Consider the following 17,782-nt stretch of genomic DNA (forward strand, 5'->3'; position numbering starts at 1 on the left):
GAAGTGGCGAGGACAAGCATTGTGCTGCAGCTGTCAGGCACAATTTTTCAATCAACCCTAGAATTACTGAGGGATATAAAAGTAATTAATAAAGCTTGCACTGGACCAGCGGGAAAAAAATTACATTCTGTGTCTGTTTTACATAGAGAGGTGCTGTGAATACATTTTCACCCCGACACTGGCGGAGAGAGATGTTAGTGTGCAGTATGCAAATGGAAATGACATGCTAAACGCAGGGGAGTCGCAGGGAGCCAAGTCAGACATTCTGATTTAGACAGAGGGCACATGGAAGGGCGAGAGTTCTCCTAGCCCACTCAGAAATCCATCTCTTTAGCCTCCGTTTCATCTCAAACTGCAGGGTGGGTGGAGAGGTTTGAAAGACTAGGAAAAATAAGAAAGGAAAAAAAATGGGGGGGAAAAAAAACAGTAGGTTATCTGCCGCCATCTCGGTTACGTCAGCAGGAGGGGTTGACCTAAACAAACGTGTCGCAAACGATTTAGAAGTTACTTGGTGGAGGAGAGGGTGTTTATTTCAGGCGAACCCCATCTCATTACTCCACCATAGAGCTATTCATTTATGTTTCTAGTTGCATGGATTACTCCTCTGCACGTCGCTATACATTTGTGAAGGTGCCGCTCTATTCCATTTGCCTGTAAGATTATCTGGGTTATTCCACAGTAATCCTTGAGACGGTTGACCGCTCATAAAAATGAAATGTAGCATTTTCTTTTGAAATTGTTATAATAGAGAGTAGGTCATTTTATTTTACCAGGCCTGAAAACCTCTACATATAAGATTGAGGAAATTAGGAAATTATAGTTGATACCTTCAGCGAGAGGCATGGTTTGGGTGAGTTGAGGACCATGCAGGAACTTTTGCCTAAACATTTTTTGTTCGAGTCCCCCCCCCCCCCCGAATCTCTGACACACCACACGTCTAGAAAGAATGGGGCCCAGAACTTTGGGGGAGAGGGGGGGGAAAGGGGGATATTGGACCATTGACTAAAGCTGCTCCAACAAAGCGACAGGAGCTGGAGCAAAGTCTGAAAATAGGCTAGAAAGAGAGAAAGGGCATACTGTGAAAGGGCTGGGATTTTTTTAACTCTGGGTGGGGGGAGTGGATGGGGGGGAGTGGGGGATGGGTAGAGGTTTGTTATGTTCAGTTTATTCAGGGTGCTTCGAATGTTGATTGAGCTCTGAAAATCGTAAACATTCAGAAATGTATCCAAGCAAGGTGCCAGTTTCCTAGCTTAAATTCTACTGCAGGCTTTACAATACCGACACCTGTTTGCAATGAGGATTTGTATGGACATAAAAATCTGCAAGATGGATTCCTAGAAAACTGGAATTTTCTTCACACTTCCTAAAACATTACAGTACACAAAACGGATTTCTTTTTTCCCCCACACCCCAGGCCTGAATTCAAGATGTATCAAACAGTATAGTAGCAAAGCCACCAGACAAGATGGACATCTCAATGCCCCAAATTCATGCTGCCACTCAGGAGTATCCATGACAACCAGCTCAAAATCTGAACTATAAACCCAGGCAAACCTCTTCCCAGAAACTCTTAACAGGATGAAAAGAATCAGGATACAGTCAAATGTACAGGAAACACAAATGACATAGGCCTATGCAACACTGTGCGATCAACCATCAAAATCAATACATTCCTCAAATCTAGTAGCCCTAAACCCTAACAGGCTCAAGATATCTATACTCTCTCTGGTCAAACACCAGTCCAACCTTAAGAGAAACCTTATTTTTCATATCCATGCTCGGGTTTTGGCAGTGATGAGGCTTGCAGTCAATTGTGCTGAATGCAGGTAGGTTCTTGGAGACATGACAATTGAATTGTTTATAAGGCTAAAATAACTAGATCAGAGGCTATGTAGGCTACATTAGCCATCTTCATTTGACAGTTGAGGCTACAATAGATTGACATTTGGTTGGTAAAAACAGTAGGATAAATACAGATGTAGGTAGAATCCATTCTCGTTTTTTTCTCCCCTTGTAACAACGGACCAGTCAGTCAAACCACACAAAACGCACATAACCAAGTGTCTTTGCTGACAATGTCTTGTAGCCTACAGCAACACCCTGTTGCTTTTTCTGACTTCATTTCAGTTCATGGGAAAATATCAGCTAGATCACTAATGGCTGAATGAAACTTGATCTGAGGATACCAACAAAGAAAACAACAACAGACCAGGACTGGATTAAGGTGATTCGGAACAATCACACCTGCGCTGCAGTCTGCGCGCTCTGACAAATAAATACCCCGGGAGGCCACACCTTGCATACATAACATGGCGTACCGAAACTCGGGAGGGACCAGACGGTATTGTGTAGAAGTCAACTTCCATAACAAGTCTTGAGATATCCAACACCGCCACCTCTGAAATCATGTATGACCGTGTTGATGAGCCCCACAATGTGCATGCGTTTCATATGGGACTGTGAACGGATCTATATGGCACAGTTCGGTTGCCGATACCGAACATTTGAATGAACGTGACCCATTGAAACACATAAAGAAAACGTAAAAGGTAATAAAAGGGCTGGATATTACAGAAAATAGGGTCAATGTTCATGGTTCTTACCTTGAATAATCAGAAGTATCCCTGCTGTCACCAACAAACTGTTTTTCATTGGTGATAGGGGGCAATGTTTAGCGTCTCTCGCCATTCTTCTAAAAAGACGAGGTGGATATAAAATCCCCAGCACCACACCACACCAGAACAGACTTAATATTCCTTGACTGATTGCTTCTCAATAAAAATATAGAATAGGATAAGTAGACCGCAAAACAGACCGGAGTCGGTGAGCTATATGATTGATCTTCAGTCCGACGTCTTATTTTTCTCGATTTCAAATTAGAGTCGACTTGACAGTCACACAAAAACATTCAAAACCCCTCCCCGTGTGGGGCGGACGTAGTGCGTACAGGTATGTCTCTGGTGTTCGCTAAATGGCACCAGAAAAAAGTAACACTCATGTTCCGTGTGTCGGTTATTTCCACGAAGCATTGGCACGCATTCTGAGTGGGGGATTGGTTGTGATGTCACAATATGCCGCCTAAAACCAGAGCCATAATGGTGCGTTCGTAAATTCAATCTGGAGTGCCAGAGTACACTCAGAGTGCCCTCTGATCGTTCGTAAATTCAGAGCGTTGTCAGATTGTCCGTTCGTAAATTCGTCAGTTATTCTGCGCTCTGACACACTCAAACGAGATTACTCTGAAATCGGAGTAGATAGCTAGAGTGAATTTACGAACGCACCCTAAAATAGTTAGGCCAACTTTTAGAATTGTGAATATTGTTCTAATTCTAGACATTAAATTACATAGCATTGTTTAAATATTCCCCATGTAATGGTAATGGTAAACTAACATGGCTGCAATAGCACGTTGAAGTATCATGTATCATGTTTATGCATCGTAATGCTCATTCTATACATTCCGTTGTATAGTCTTTTTTGTTTGTATATTCCCATGTAATATTTATTAATGGGGAGCTAAAATGGCTGTCATAGAATGTTGAAGTGTCATGTAAATGCACATAATGCAGAAACCGCATTGGTCTGATGCCACGTTCAAAATAACTGGAAACTCGGAAATCTCAGACTTCCGAATTCAAAGCGTTCAAGACAACTGGGAACTCTGGAAAAAAACGATCTCCGACTCGGAATACCAAGTCCGTAAATGGGGCTTTTTTCTAGCGCTCTGACCTGAAGATCACTGACGTCATTATTTGACCTCGTTTTTTCCCCGAGTTCCAAGTTGTCTTGAAAGCACGATGAACGTGTCTCTCTAATGGTGCTTTAATGACAACTGGGAACTCAGCAAAGAACGAGGTCAAATCATGTAGGCCTATCTTGTTATTCAATTTATTTCAACATTCTGTCATAAAGAGCACATGTTCAACTTAATTTAAATAACACGTTTTCCCATCTCATGAGGTTAAATAAAAAAAATGACTGTAGAAAGTGCATATTTATGTACCAAATAAAGTAACAGGGTTGACGATTTCATCTTAAATCACCCATAAATCTTGTGATAAAAGAAACAAATGGAAGATTGTTGTGTGCAACAGGGAGGGGCAATTGAATGCAAGCTTAAAAAATTAAAATAAAAAAAAATGTCTTGCCTGTCTAAGGCTAATATAGTTGATGGATAACAGTTGTTATGCTGGACTCACTGAATTTTCCAACACAAAAACACCAGAAAATGGCCAAAAAAGAGTAGAACCAGCTCACCTTCTTTCACACTATGATTTGACTATTAGATGTTCAATGTTTCTTTTGGAAAAAAAATATTTAAAAACGAATAGTTTCACCATATTAAAAAGAGAGTTCAGTTAATATAACAGGGTTGACCTTAAAATGGATCACTAATCACATGAAAGAAATAATCATCTTCGGAAATGACTGTTCAAAGCAACAAAATAACTAGGGATCTACAATGACGGTGGAAATTTGGGAGAAAAGTTGGGGTTAAATGGATTAAAATCTTCCTGTATGTCACCGAGGGTGCATGGAGGGGCATGTCAAAAGCCTTTATTCATATACAAAAAATGATTTATTGAATTCTCCATGTGGTATATATTAAAGGGCCCTTCATTGAATATAACAGGCTTTTACATTTTTCACTTAAAATATCAAAGGCACTCATTAAAAAAAAATTATAATCACAATAGAGAACATTCTTGCATATTCCGCTGACCTATATGGATGGTGGATCCATTTTCTGTCTATTCGACTATACATTTTTCTCTGTAGGATATGGCATGGATGTTATCATAGTGGTAGACTACACAGAGGATAATTGGGCTATTTTGAGTGGGTGGGACTCATGATGAATATATCTATGCTGTGACCACAGGTTGAGGCAGCATAGAAATCAAAATGCTTCAGTTAAAATGATCAGGTTGTGAAAAGCAGTGAAGTTTAGGGATTTACCTACCACCAACACTCATTCCTATGAAACATGACATTCAGGAACTTCCCCAAAATAATATTTGCAGAACAAATATTATAGCTGACCAGCTATTTCACAAGTATTCAGACCCTTTACTCAGTACTTTTTAAGTACCTTTGGCAGCCATTACAGCCTCGAGTCTTCTTCGGTATGACGCTACAAGCTTGGCACACCTGTATTTGGGGAGTTTCTTCCATTCTTCTCTGCAGATCCTCTCAAGCTCTGTCAGGTTGAATGGGAAGTGTCGCGGCACTTTCAGGTCTCTCTAGAGATGTTCGATCGGGTTCAAGTCCGAGCAGTGGCTGGGCAACTCAAGGACATTCAGAGACTTCTCCTAAAGCCACTCCTGCGATGTTTTGGCTGTGTGCTTAGGGTCGTTGTCCTATTGGAAGGTGAACCTTCGCCCCAGTCTGAGGTCCTGAGTACTCTGGAGCAGGTTTTCATGAAGGATCTCTCTGTACTTTGTTCCGTTCATCTTTCCCTCGATCCTGACTAGTCTCCCAGTCCTTGCTGCTGAAAAACATCCCCACAGCATGATGCTGCCACCCGTGCTTCACCGAATTGATTGTGCCAGTTTTCCTCCAGACAGGGCGCTTGGCACTCTACCATAAAGGCCTGATTGGTGGAGTGCTGCAGAGATGGTTGTCTTTCTAAAAGGTTCTCCTATCTCCACAGAGGAACTATGGATCTCTGTCAGAGAGACCAACGGGTTCTTGGTCACCTCCCTGACCAAGGCCCTTCTCCCCCGATTGCTCAGTTTGGCCAGGCGGCCAGCTCTAGGAAGAGTCTTGTTGGTTCCAAAATTCTTCCATTTCAGAATGATGGAGGACACTGTGTTCTTCAGGACCTTCAATACTGCAGAAATGTTTTGGTACCCTTCCCCAGATCTGTGCCTTGACACAATCCTCTCTGGGCTCCACGGACAATTCCTTCGACCTCATGTCTTGGTTTTTGCTCTGACATGCACTGTCAATTGTGGGACCTTATATAGACAGGTGTGTGCCTTTCTAAATCATGTCCAATCAATATAATTTACCACAAGTGGACTCCAAGATGTAGAAACAGCTCAATGATGATCAATGGAAACAGGACGCACTTGAGCTCAATTTTCAGTCTCATAGCAAAGGGTCTGAATACTTATGTAAATAAGGTATTTCTGTTTAAATGAAACCTGTTTTTGCTTTGTCATTATGGGGTATTGTGTGTAGATTGATGAGAATTTTTATTTATTTAATCAGTTTTAGATAAGACTGTAATGTAACAAAATGTGGAAATAGTCAAGGGGTCTGAATACTTTCCAAATGCACTGTACATTCATTTAAATCCTCTGTTGATCAAATGTGGTATTGGTTACAGGTCGGTGATGTTCGTCCTTACATCATTTCCAAGATGTCACCTATTTAAATATTTGGCATAAACACACCTTCAGTAACCTTCTTATGTATAAATGTCGCTCAGAGGAGAACGTTGCCTCAGGATATGGCCCTGTGATTGGTGGTATGGCCATAAGCTGTGAGATACTTCTCTATCAGCAGTTCATTATCACAGTGGTCACCAGCTGACTCTTTGTCTTGGCAATACTCTCAATCAAACACTCAATACTGGTGGAGCATCGAAAACCTTCTGTCCTCTAAACTAGTGACCGCCCCCCCCCCCAGCATACAAATCATCAACTACAGTGTGCCATCTGTTGTCAGTTTGATGCAATTGCGGCCACATATATCCCCTCGTGTTCAGGTCATCCTGGCCTTTGCTCCTCAATCTCCTTCCAGGAGGGAATAGAAATCAACTCCCACCCCCTGACTGGCTGTCAGCTTGGACCTCTATTGTGTTATTTACCCAAGATGCTTTGGTCCACCGCTGGAGCCAGGCAAGCTAACAAAGTGCTCTCTCCCTTATTGTTTTCTTTATACAGGAGCCCATGAATTTTAGATGTGGCCCTCTGTTTTCACTCCCATTCCAAGAAGCCACAAGGCCCATATGGTCTCCATGTGATTTGTGTGGATATAGATTCGAATGTTTTTCTATGAGGAGGGAAGGGGACCTGTAGGTTGCCAGATAATCTTTCAATCTGCAAACACATGGAGCGGTGAGTAAGAGGTGGCTGTCCATCACGATAAGGAGCCTGCTGACATGGCTGTGATTGGGGGTCGCAAACAGCAAACGGCAGGGGGTCAGAGCTGTGCCTGGGCAAAATGGAGGCAATGCTCACCATCACTCAACTGAGGGTAGATTGGGTTGGCCATATCATCTGCAACATCTAGCCGGTACAGATGTAGGTCAAAAGGGTCTTAATGCTTAACTTTAGCCCTGGGGTTTATTGGGGGTTTATTAGGGTTATCTCCATGGAGACCAAGGGGGCCATAAACAACAAAGTTAATACCTCCAACTATAACTGGAAATGAGTTCTGCTTGTGAACTTTAAACACTGAAATATTGCACTGTTCAATGGGTAATCTTTTTCAACTAATAAAATAATGTGATTATCTGTCCCAAAGCTCTGCCAATTGTCTGACTGGCACTACTGATGGCTCGACCCAACATTCTGCAAGGAGGCTTCAATGGAAGACTAGTCCTTCCACTGTGACATACAGAGCAACAGAAACACCATGCCTGCAGTATCTCTGGGAAACTAACTGCCCACCAAAAAGTTGATTTGGTAAAACCATGTCATCAAAACAGATGACTACAGTAAATGCATCTAATGTTTACTAGCCTCTTCCATCTCCCCCTCTCTGTCAGACCCTTTCCGTGCCATTTGAGAAATTGCCCCTGTGGCCAGAGATCGGCTCAGAGGAATGAGATTGATTTAACAAGCTGTCGCTTAATGTGATCGTGTATCAGCCGGAGCAACACATTTAAGCGCCGTACATCTTAGCCGGTGGCAGCCTCCTTCATTTTTTGAAGCGTTGATCTCGCATGTCCCACCTCTCTCCTCCTCCCTCCATCTTTTCCCTCCCCCTCGATGACTTCCTTCTCCCCCCTTTCTTTTCCTTCCGTCAGAGTTTACCCCTCTCCCTTTCCCCTCCCCTATTAGCTGAGTGTCGCTTTGGTAAACGCACTCCAAGGGAGCAGCAGATAATACTGTTCGCTTTAATTAAAGACATTAAAGGGCTAGAGAGACATGGAGCCCCAGGGAGGAAGTGTTCTCACACCTCCTGAAATATTCTTAATTTCTTCCCCTCCCGCTCTCATTCTATCTTCCATTCTCTCCATCTCTCTCCCACTCGTTTCTCTTCCTCTATCTGTTTCTCTCTCGCTGTCTCCGCCACCTCATCCCTGGTGTTCTCCGACTCGTGAATATCTTCATTAGTTTAGCACCGTGGACTTTGTTTACAGTTAATGAGTGTTTTCCCTGCTCATTTATTTCCAGTACGCTTGTTGCTGGATTTAAGAAACTGTGTGGGTTTGAGTTTCAGGCACAAGGGTGGTAGCTGTGTGTTTGTGAATATATACTGAGGCCCATATGGGGGTGTGTGTGTGTGTGTGTGTGTGTGTGTGTGTGTGTGTGTGTGTGTGTGTGTGTGTGTGTGTGTGTGTGTGTGTGTGTGTGTGTGTGTGTGTGTGTGTTTACAGCTTCTGTGAGTTGGCATTTGTCTCACCTAAAGTGTATAAAGTGTAGGCTTTTGTCCTCATGCTGAGAGCCTCTCCTAGAAGGCGTCGTTGCATCTGGTCCATCTTGTTTCTCCATATTTAGCCATTTTACACATAATAATTGTGCATCTGTTCTGTTCCCTGTATGGCGTCACTGGCTCCTGTTTGTGTGTCCGCTCATCCACTCCTCATCCACAATGCACAGCTCACACAAACACAACGTCAGGAAGGCGCTTTCTGATTGTCTCACATCCGCTCAACACTGCTCCATAAATAGAAAACCGGCTCCCCAGGGGTGAAAACAATGTTTGGTGGACAGATTAAAGGGTGGAGAGCTCATTGAGTGAGGGGCTGACTGGCTAGATGGGTGAGTCTGGTGAGATTGTAAGTCCTTTATCATTTCCTCACATTCTCCCAGTGTGAGAGGGCCTGTGAGTTTGACATCCCTTGTGCTTGACTCATGTCCGCTGCTTGGCCCCTCTGCCATGTGAAGTAGTAGGCCTTTTACTCCCAGCACATATAGACTTAGCAAAAACAATTACTGGGAATGGATTGAGACAAGAACGCTAATTTACTGTAAGCAGCAGCGCAGATGCAGAGCAAGTGTATCACATAATTGGCAGTTCAACAGACTTCACTCAATCACGTAAAAGACTTAAATCAATTACAGAGAGAGAGCTGATACCGCCTACTGGGAGGATGCGTTCTCTTTCTTCATTACAAGCAGCGGATTGAGAGAAAGTGCACCACGTAATTGGTAGTTCAACAGCAGTTTGCCCTTGTGGAAGACTAAGTAGGCACTGCTTCGCGTCCTACAATAAAGCCCCCTGTCGTTGCGACCATTTACTTTCATCCACTGAGAAATAGCCGTGCTACCTGTGGGAAGGTGAGGTGGGAGCCGCGGAATGCTAAATTGACGAATTGTTTTGCATTCCCCAACACAGAACCCCGTAGGTGCAGTTAAACACAATCTTGTTTAGAGATTCACAATAATAATGAACTGCTCTTGTGATGTTAACCTCACCACCCCAGATCACTCAAATACCAAGACGCTAGAGGGTTGATATAGCCAAATTGATTAGAATAATAATAAACTGCTCTTGTGATGTTAACCTCATAACCCCAGATCACTCAAACATTACAGTGCAGATATAGCCCCATTTGGTTAGAGGTTAGGATAGACTGGAGACTGATGGTTGTTCTGTTTACCACCTGTGGACCATGTTCAGAGAATGAAGCATGCCACCCACTGTGAGATGCTGCTGTGTGAGTGATGGCCTGTGTGTGTGAGAGAGAGAGAGAGAGAGAGAGAGAGAGAGAGAGAGAGAGAGAGAGAGAGAATGTGTGTGTGTTTGAGCCTAAGCATGTGTGTTCTTATGGGTGGCATGACTCATTACATTTGTATTTTACCTTTATTTAACTAGGCAAGTCAGTTAAGAACAAATTCTTATTTTCAATGACGGCCTAGGAACAGTGGGTTAACTGCCATTGTTCAGGGGCAGAACGACAGATTTGTACCTTGTCAGTAGCTGGGCTATAATGCTTGTGGTTCAAAGTTGCAACTCATGCTCAATAATGAATAAAACACTGCCAGTAACAACAGGTTCTAAAAGTATGATTCTAAAAGATTTAAATAAATCACATTTAGCAGAACCGAGGAGAGAATGTATTTATTACTTATCACCACAGGCGGGCAACGGGATAGAGATAGTCCATTCATACATTCATGGCCCTGTTTCGAGCTGACCAAAATTGTAGTCAGAATACTTAACTTGGGATCGAATCAGCCTGGACCACATTAAACATTTTATAAATCAGAGGGGTTGGGTTAAATGCAGAAGACACATTTTGGTTGAATGCGTTCAGTTGTACAACTGACTAGGTATCCCCCCTCTTTTTTCCTTTTCCTTAATATGCCAGTTGTAGGTGGGATGGTCATCGCACATGAGCAGGCTTTATGTCGCAGGTAACTAACTTTGATGGATGGCCGTGTTGTCAGAGGGAGGGGAGAGTAAGTGTCGTGGTAATTGGACATGCCACTTTAATGGCAGCCTATCTGTCATTATGCTCATCAGAGAGGGCTTAACACGCTGCCCAAGCATACAACACATCCTGGTATCACAGCATTTGGGCGGCAGGGTAGCCTAGTGGTTAGAGCGTTGGGCTAGTAACCGAAAGGTTGCAAGTTTCGAATCCCCGAGCTGACATAGTCCTATAATGCTATCAGACATTCATTTCCACGGCCCATTAATATTGTTTGAGTGTAATTGATACACTCATTAAATTGAACACAAGGCTTATGAACAGTACTCTCATTGTGTTCCAGGCAATTTACCTCTCAGGCTGAACTAGTGAGTAAAATGGTTTTCCCTCCTCTCCTGACTGGTGCTGGAAGCCCACCAAACCAGGGTCAGGATGGGGTCGGGAGGAAATAGTAAGCGTCTCATATCCTGCGCTGAGGGCAGAAACAGGTTCTTAGGGGGAAGTGGCAGCTGCTCCAGAGTGATCCCATTAGGCTTCAGTTAAGCCTGTGTGCCAGTCACACCACACCTCTCAGGAACCAGAGCACATATGGACCAAACTCAGTTTGGCTGGTGGTGTCTGACAATATTCTGTGCCAATAAATGCACTGAAATCCATCCATTCCAAGCCTATTTTGGCCCTCGCAGTAATTTCTCGCCCGCATGCGTTCAAAAGATAGAATTATTTTTGAATTGTGTAATGAAAACATATGATAATTGGGAATGGCTGCATAAATATATCCAGACGGGTAGTTTTATACCAGACACTTTTAAGTGACGTCAAAAGCCATAAAGCTCACTTAAAAGAACAAGACAGCCCTCTGCTGGCAACAAACAATAACAACGTGAAATAGCTTTTTAGCTCCATGTTCTCATTACCACCCTCCCGATAACACTACTGCATTTTCCCTCAGACTACAATTATCTGAGTCAAATAGATTTTCCACTCCCTATCGTCTCATTTCCAATCGCCTCCAAGGTTCCCAGAATTAAACACGGCCTGTTGCTGTGGCTGGCTGAAAAAGTGTTGCCATGGAAACACAGACAATGTAGTACTCTTCCTTGAGAGTCGGGCAGCTTTTTCCCCCCTGCTCTATAATCTATTCCCCTGGCCGTCTGAGGCTGTCTGCAGAGATCTGACTTGGTATCACGTTAACCATGGGCACACCTCACTAACCTGAGAGAAGACGTACTGTACTCCAATCGGAGAAAGAAAATATGGATGAAAAGCTATTAGAAAGGCCACAGAATGTTATCGCGACTCACAACCCAGAGCCGTAACTAGATGGATATGTACCCCAGAGGGCCGAAGTTTGAGTCATTGGTAATATCACGGTGAATTGAAAATAAACTTCAGCACGCTGGTGATCTTGATGCTCCGCAGAAGATCAATTAAATCCGTGAAGCTGCCGCATCAAGATCACCAGTGTGCTGAAGTTTATTTTCAATTTTGCACCGTTTTTAATCGTGCACCTGGTAATTCAATAGCCAATAAGCGTGTGTGTGTGTGTTATACGACTCACGGTGAACAGACGGACTTGGGAACTACAGGTTGAAAAATATACTCCATCAACACATTTTTAAATACATTTTATTTCTTCCCTAATAACTTTGAAGAGAAACATCCCAACTGTAACGCGCTCTCGCGAGCTGATCTTATAAATCATCAAAGTGAAGACAGCGTGAAATATTTTGTGACCATACATCAGGTGTAGCAAACCCTCCTGGAGAGCCGGCTTTTACTCCAGCCGTACTATGTCGCACCTGGTTCAGCCAATCAAGATCCCGAGGAGCAACTGGTGAGTTATAGTAGGGCTGGAACAAAACCCTGCAGTTTGGCCGTCCCTGCTCTACAGCTGAAATCCAGTCGTGTTTTGGACAGATATGCATACATAGTTAGATATATAAATCGAAGTCATCCGACAGAAGAAAAAAATAAAGTCGGCATTTTATAGATCGATATCAACACGACGACAGTGTGAACGCAGAAAATCCACGCTCATCTTTTTGAGTAGACATCTTTACCGAACGGGACAGAATCAAGCTCAACAGATCCTTGCTCGATTATTCGTATTGTGTGATGAGAGCATTGCGATGCATATTGTGTTACGGCAGATATGAATTTGGCGGATTCTCCAATTCCACCTTCATTTAGCCCCATCAACAGCAGGGTTATTCACAACCCAATATGGAAGTACTTCATACACAAAGTTAAAAACCTACAGTCTGTCACTGTAAGCCTACTCGTTTCGAGACTTGTACTGTTCACCAGAGTAGCCTGTGTGCGGCTAAAATAGTTCAGTTCATATCAGTCCCCGGGGTTACCACCGCTAACCCAAGTTGTAGCTTTCACTGGATTCCTCAAACCGTTGCTCAACATCAGAGCGAGCTTGGATGAACACTTTGAAAAATGTCAGTTAAGGGCAGCCTCTAACCATTAGGTACATGAGACCCATCCTACTGTTCATAAGAGCCTCAGTCGCAACTTAAAAAACCTCCACGAACACTGTACAACATCTATTTTGATCATACGATCCCCATTATACAAAAAAATCTATGTATCGTTTCCCCCCCATAATTCATTGTGGTATGATTAAGGCATTAAGTGTACTCTGGTGTAGGGGTCTGTGACCCACTCCTGCTGTATCAGCGGCAGCCACAGTGGAAATCTGCATTGGGGTCCAGCAGGAGGTTCTTGCGGTCGCAGTGCAGGCAGTCCAGGTGGTACCAGGCGTCGCAGTCGTCACACTGGACCCACTGCACCGTGTCCTGCTGGGGCAGGCGGCAGCGAGGCGCGGCACACGGCTCCACCCCCTGGGACACTCCCTCCACTTCGTCTTCTGAGGACGACGAGGAGGAGCTCGAAGAGGACGACGAGGAGGAGGAGGAGGAAGATGAAGAGGAAGGAGGGGGAAGGGAGGGCCGCGGAGGAGGGTGCTTCCTTGGTCTGCCCCGCCGCTTGCTGGGAAGGAGGAAGAAGAGCGAAGTGTCACATTCGACTTAACATATTCACTATATATCACAAAAAATACATTACATTTACATTTGAGTCATTTAGCAGACCCTCTTATCCAGAGCGACTTACAGTAGTGAATGCATACATTTCATACATTTTGTTCTCCGTACTGGTCCCCCGTGGGAATCGAACCCACAACCCTGGCGCTGCAAACACCATGCTCTACCAACTGAGCTACACGGGACCACCATACATATTTGAGAATGTGAGGTGAGAACGGAGCATATTCGTTTACAGAGAAGGAAAATGTTCAATGAGAAATACTAATATATGATAGAGCAATGTCACTAGTCTGGATGCTGTCACATGAGGGCATTCTTACCCAGAGGAGATGTGAAATCTGGCAAACTGCCCTGCCCGTCCTCGATCCTCTTTGCAGATCCTCAAGGATGGAGACCCCAGGGTGTAACTCGTTCCTCCCACTACCATAGGGGAGTAAACTGGGGAGCTGTGAGCCCGTTGCCTTCCCCGCCCAGAGGATGGCGGCGAAAAAATATTCTGCTGGCGAAACACAGAGACGTTCACATTTGGACCAGTCCTTTGATTGTTTGGGTCGATCTCCCGCCTCTGACTGATGTTGAAGGAAACATGGTTGAGTTTGCCGTTAGCGACGATGGTGTGACAGTTTGCGATCGGTTTGGGCGCAGGCACGCGTTTCAGTTCAAACTGGCGTCGTACATCCTGGTCCGTTTTGGGTAAATGAGCATGGAAACCCTCAGATTCTGACTTGTAGAGGCGCCTTCTCTTCGTCCCACTCGGCCCGTCCTTCACTCTTCGGTGGTTCCTTGGCTCGTCCGAGCTGTCATCCTCCAGAAGGACCGTGTGGGCTGACTTGCGCCTGCTCTTGGATGAGGGCGGGAGTGACTTGGATGAGGCCACAGAGGTAGTGGGTGGAAAGGGAGGAGGGGTGGAGGGCGGCACCAAGGATGTAAAGGGCACGGAGGTGGAGCTTGTGTCTGCGATATTGCCGTCACACCTCTTAAATGTCCAAGGAGTCCCAGTCATCTTGCTCAGGCTTCCGATGGAATTCAGAATGACAGTCGCCCTGTTGAGATCCAAGTTGGCCACCGCCTTGCGGTCCAGGCTCGTTCTGATTCGGTTCTTCAGGTCGGAGGAGAAGGTGCCGGCCTTCGGGATGGTGATGGCGTCGAAGTCCAACGGTCGCACGCTAACCTTCTGGAAGAGGAAGTAGAACTCTGGGCTCCCTCTCTCTGATTGGCCGCCGAAGGTGAGCGTGTCACCATCTGAGAGCTCCCATTGGACTCCTGGCTGCAGCCGGACCTCATTCACCCAGGTACCTGGCATGGGAAGGTGGAGGAGAAAGCTCAGATGAAAGGCTAGTAGAATAGAATTGAATGAGACCTAAGGAAACTAAACACAAGTGTGTGTAGTTGTAGAATATGTTACAAGAAATCAACAAAATAAATATTAATTTCCTCCCAAAAGATAGAATGACAGACATATCAGACTACATCACAGTTATGTCTCTCTGATGGTGATTCTTCAAAGAACGGTGTACTGTAATCATGTGGAACTCACCATGGCTGCTCCGGTCCTTTATCTGCACCTTCCAGCCCCCCTCGGCTGCTCCCTCCGCCTCCCTCTCAGCATGCAGCTCGGCATGGATACGAGACACGGACGTCGAGTCCAGTGTGACGTCACACAGCTCTGCCGCACGGCCCAGCCGGAACACCGAGTGGGTCAGCGCAGGCCGGAACGTGTACAGGTCCCGGGCTGAATCCGTAGAGGACGAGCCGATTCTCAGCAGCTGGAAACACGGCTGGACTCCGGACAGCATGGCCACGACTCACCGATGCCCACCCCGGTCAGTGACAGTTACTTTCTTACATAGAGCGTTCCATGGCTTAAATAGCACTTAAGTCAGTGAATGTGATGACAAAAAGCCGTCTCCAACGCTGTTAAAAGCTTGGTTCTTAGTATGTGGTGTTGAATGAATTTGAACAGATTAAACATAAACTCTTGTTTTAACAGTAAAAACGTATCGTATACAATCTATAACCTGCACGGTTATTTGCTGAGCAATGTCACCTAAATATCAGTTGTAATACCGTGTACATTTGACTAAGCTAACTAATTAGTAAATTGACACGTAAAGGCTGGGAGCTAGAGCTGGCAGCTTGAGGTGGTTCAATCTGAAAAGACAGAAGAGGGAACGTTTGTAAGACAGCATGCCCATACGACTCACTCAGCCTGTCTACACCATCGATAGTTAATTGATTATATTAGCAATATAAATGAGTTATGACTATTTCATATTTAACACAAGTGACAATCTATGGCTTGATGGCAATTTAGCATCCTATAGCTTAGTGATGGGGAGTAAAAAGTACATAGTTACTACTTTGGACTATATTATATATATACTTTGACTACAAGTATCGATTTGTAAATCTACCTTTTGCTAGGTAGTGTTAGCTAGCGCTAGTCGGCTGTACCTTTGCCAAAACTCTGGTACAGTATTTTTTTTATCCTATAGCTTGTTCTCCATCTTTTTAAAGCGAGCCTATTTTCAGAACTTATTTCCACGACTGATCAAAGCCAATTTTCTCATGCTCTCTGCAGAAGACATATAGTGAGCAATATGTTTGGAACATTGAATCACAATACATATAGTATTGGCACCTAAGTATTGCGCTGTGAGGTCCCTGGCAATTCCCAGCTCTATTGCCCTATCTGGCGGCCCGCAGATCAATTTCCAAAAACGAATACACACACACACACACACACACAACACAACTTCCAAAAATATATTTTAGGAACTCAAAATCGGGATCTCAGCTTACTGCTGAGTTAGAAAACACAGATGCAATTCCAAATTTGGTTGTGCATCAGCAGTTTCTCTTGTTATGTCAGTCAGAATTGCAGAAAGGCTACGTGCCAGGTCCTGATTACTGTGGCCTCTCATGATGAGTTCAGATTGTGGCCCCCATCAAAGTTGCCCATAGCTGCACTCTGTATCTCAGAAAAGTGGCATAAATTAAAAATATGCATCAAAATAGACTTTTACATGTAGTTGAATTGTAGGTACTACCTTGCCTTTATGAGCATTCACCAATATGATGCACGTTGTTCTATGAAAAACGAACAAACTGCATGTTAGCTAATAGCTAACGTTACTGTATGCCTGACAGTGCTGCTGATTTGCTAGTGTAGCACAAAGCTCATGCGGTGAAATGGCACAGGGACAAAGCAGTGGACAACAAGTGAATCACTTTTGTTAGGTAACTAGCTAAATTACAACGAATAGTTTTGCCAAGATGACTATGCAAAATGTCCACAAACTAAACCATCGTTACACCGATTAAGAGGTGCATCATATTAAGATGTCAAAATACACTACTCGGAAAAAGCATTTCACAATCAAGGCGTAGACAACTGGATAGTTCCTGTAATCCACATTAAAAGTCATACCTCCACAAAAGTGGCTCGAATCTGGTGCACTTGAATTCTTATCCACTGTCTAAATGTGATGCTGCCGATGGTTTAAAACGGTCTACATACTTTAGTCTTTTGATAACTTATGTCCAATTTAAACGTCGTTGTTTGCTGAACGGAGATTTTCGCGTTCTTTTCCCCCAGGAAGTTCTTTGAAATTTGGCGCGCCATCCGGGCTTCCTTGCGCTTGATTCACGCCATTTCCGCCCGCCTCTGTTCTGTCACTCACATCTATTGGCATCGTTTTAAATGAAACTCAGTCACTGCAGAGTGCTACTGTAGCTACCTTGGCCAGCTACTACATATAAAACTCGTAGGTAGTTAGTTAGTTGATAGTCTATGGTGTCTGTTGATTTAAGGGTTTCCTGTAATTAACACAGGAAATTATTCAAGAAAAATACATTGATAAGGTTTTTAGAGCGTTTCCTACCATGTGGGTTCCACCTTAGAACAGTGCACTGCAGCACCTGCAGTAGCAACAGGTTGTAGGCCTACTACACCAGATAATGTGATATAACCAAAGACTGTTGGTGTCCATTACTGAACGTTACAGGTTTGCCTATAAAAAAAACAGCGCCATAGATTTTTTTCTCCATCTAATCTGCAACTCTCTTTGTTCTTGATTCTGGAAAACAGTTTCTTATACGTGACGGTATCCAGTTGCAGGTGGTTCTAAAAAAAAACTGCAAAAACTAAGAAAGGTTCCTTGCCATCTTA

The 17,782-nt window shown here is 44.0% G+C and overlaps 2 protein-coding genes across 4 annotated transcripts in view; both read right to left on the bottom strand.

Annotated features, from left to right (window-relative positions):
- The window catches only part of LOC106588412 (poliovirus receptor), a 47,114-nt gene extending 43,992 nt beyond the window's left edge, over window positions 1-3,122 (bottom strand). Inside the window, exon 1 of the mRNA XM_014177359.2 lies at window positions 2,604-3,122. Within this exon, the coding sequence (XP_014032834.1) occupies window positions 2,604-2,688 (85 nt within the window). The 5' untranslated portion in view covers window positions 2,689-3,122. The remainder of the gene's footprint in view (window positions 1-2,603) is intronic.
- Window positions 3,123-12,166: 9,044 nt separating this feature from the next.
- On the bottom strand, window positions 12,167-17,267 carry LOC106588411 (transcription factor 19). 3 transcript variants are annotated; one of them, XM_045709678.1, is made up of 5 exons: window positions 17,042-17,267; window positions 16,662-16,701; window positions 15,149-15,762; window positions 13,932-14,907; window positions 12,167-13,555 (listed from the first exon to the last, which is right to left on the bottom strand). In XM_045709678.1, the coding sequence occupies exons 3-5, from the start codon at window positions 15,405-15,407 to the stop codon at window positions 13,240-13,242; spliced, it is 1,551 nt and encodes a 516-aa protein (XP_045565634.1). In that variant the 5' UTR covers window positions 15,408-15,762; window positions 16,662-16,701; window positions 17,042-17,267; the 3' UTR covers window positions 12,167-13,239. The 3 variants fall into 3 exon arrangements, with proteins under 3 accessions (XP_045565634.1, XP_014032833.1, XP_014032832.1); XM_014177358.1 differs by lacking the exon at window positions 16,662-16,701 and having other exon boundaries at window positions 17,132-17,267; XM_014177357.1 differs by lacking the exon at window positions 16,662-16,701.
- Between the last annotated feature and the right edge of the window lie 515 nt (window positions 17,268-17,782).

Source organism: Salmo salar, chromosome ssa27 (genome assembly GCF_905237065.1).
Source record: "Salmo salar chromosome ssa27, Ssal_v3.1, whole genome shotgun sequence".
NCBI classification, from domain to species: Eukaryota; Metazoa; Chordata; class Actinopteri; order Salmoniformes; family Salmonidae; genus Salmo; species Salmo salar.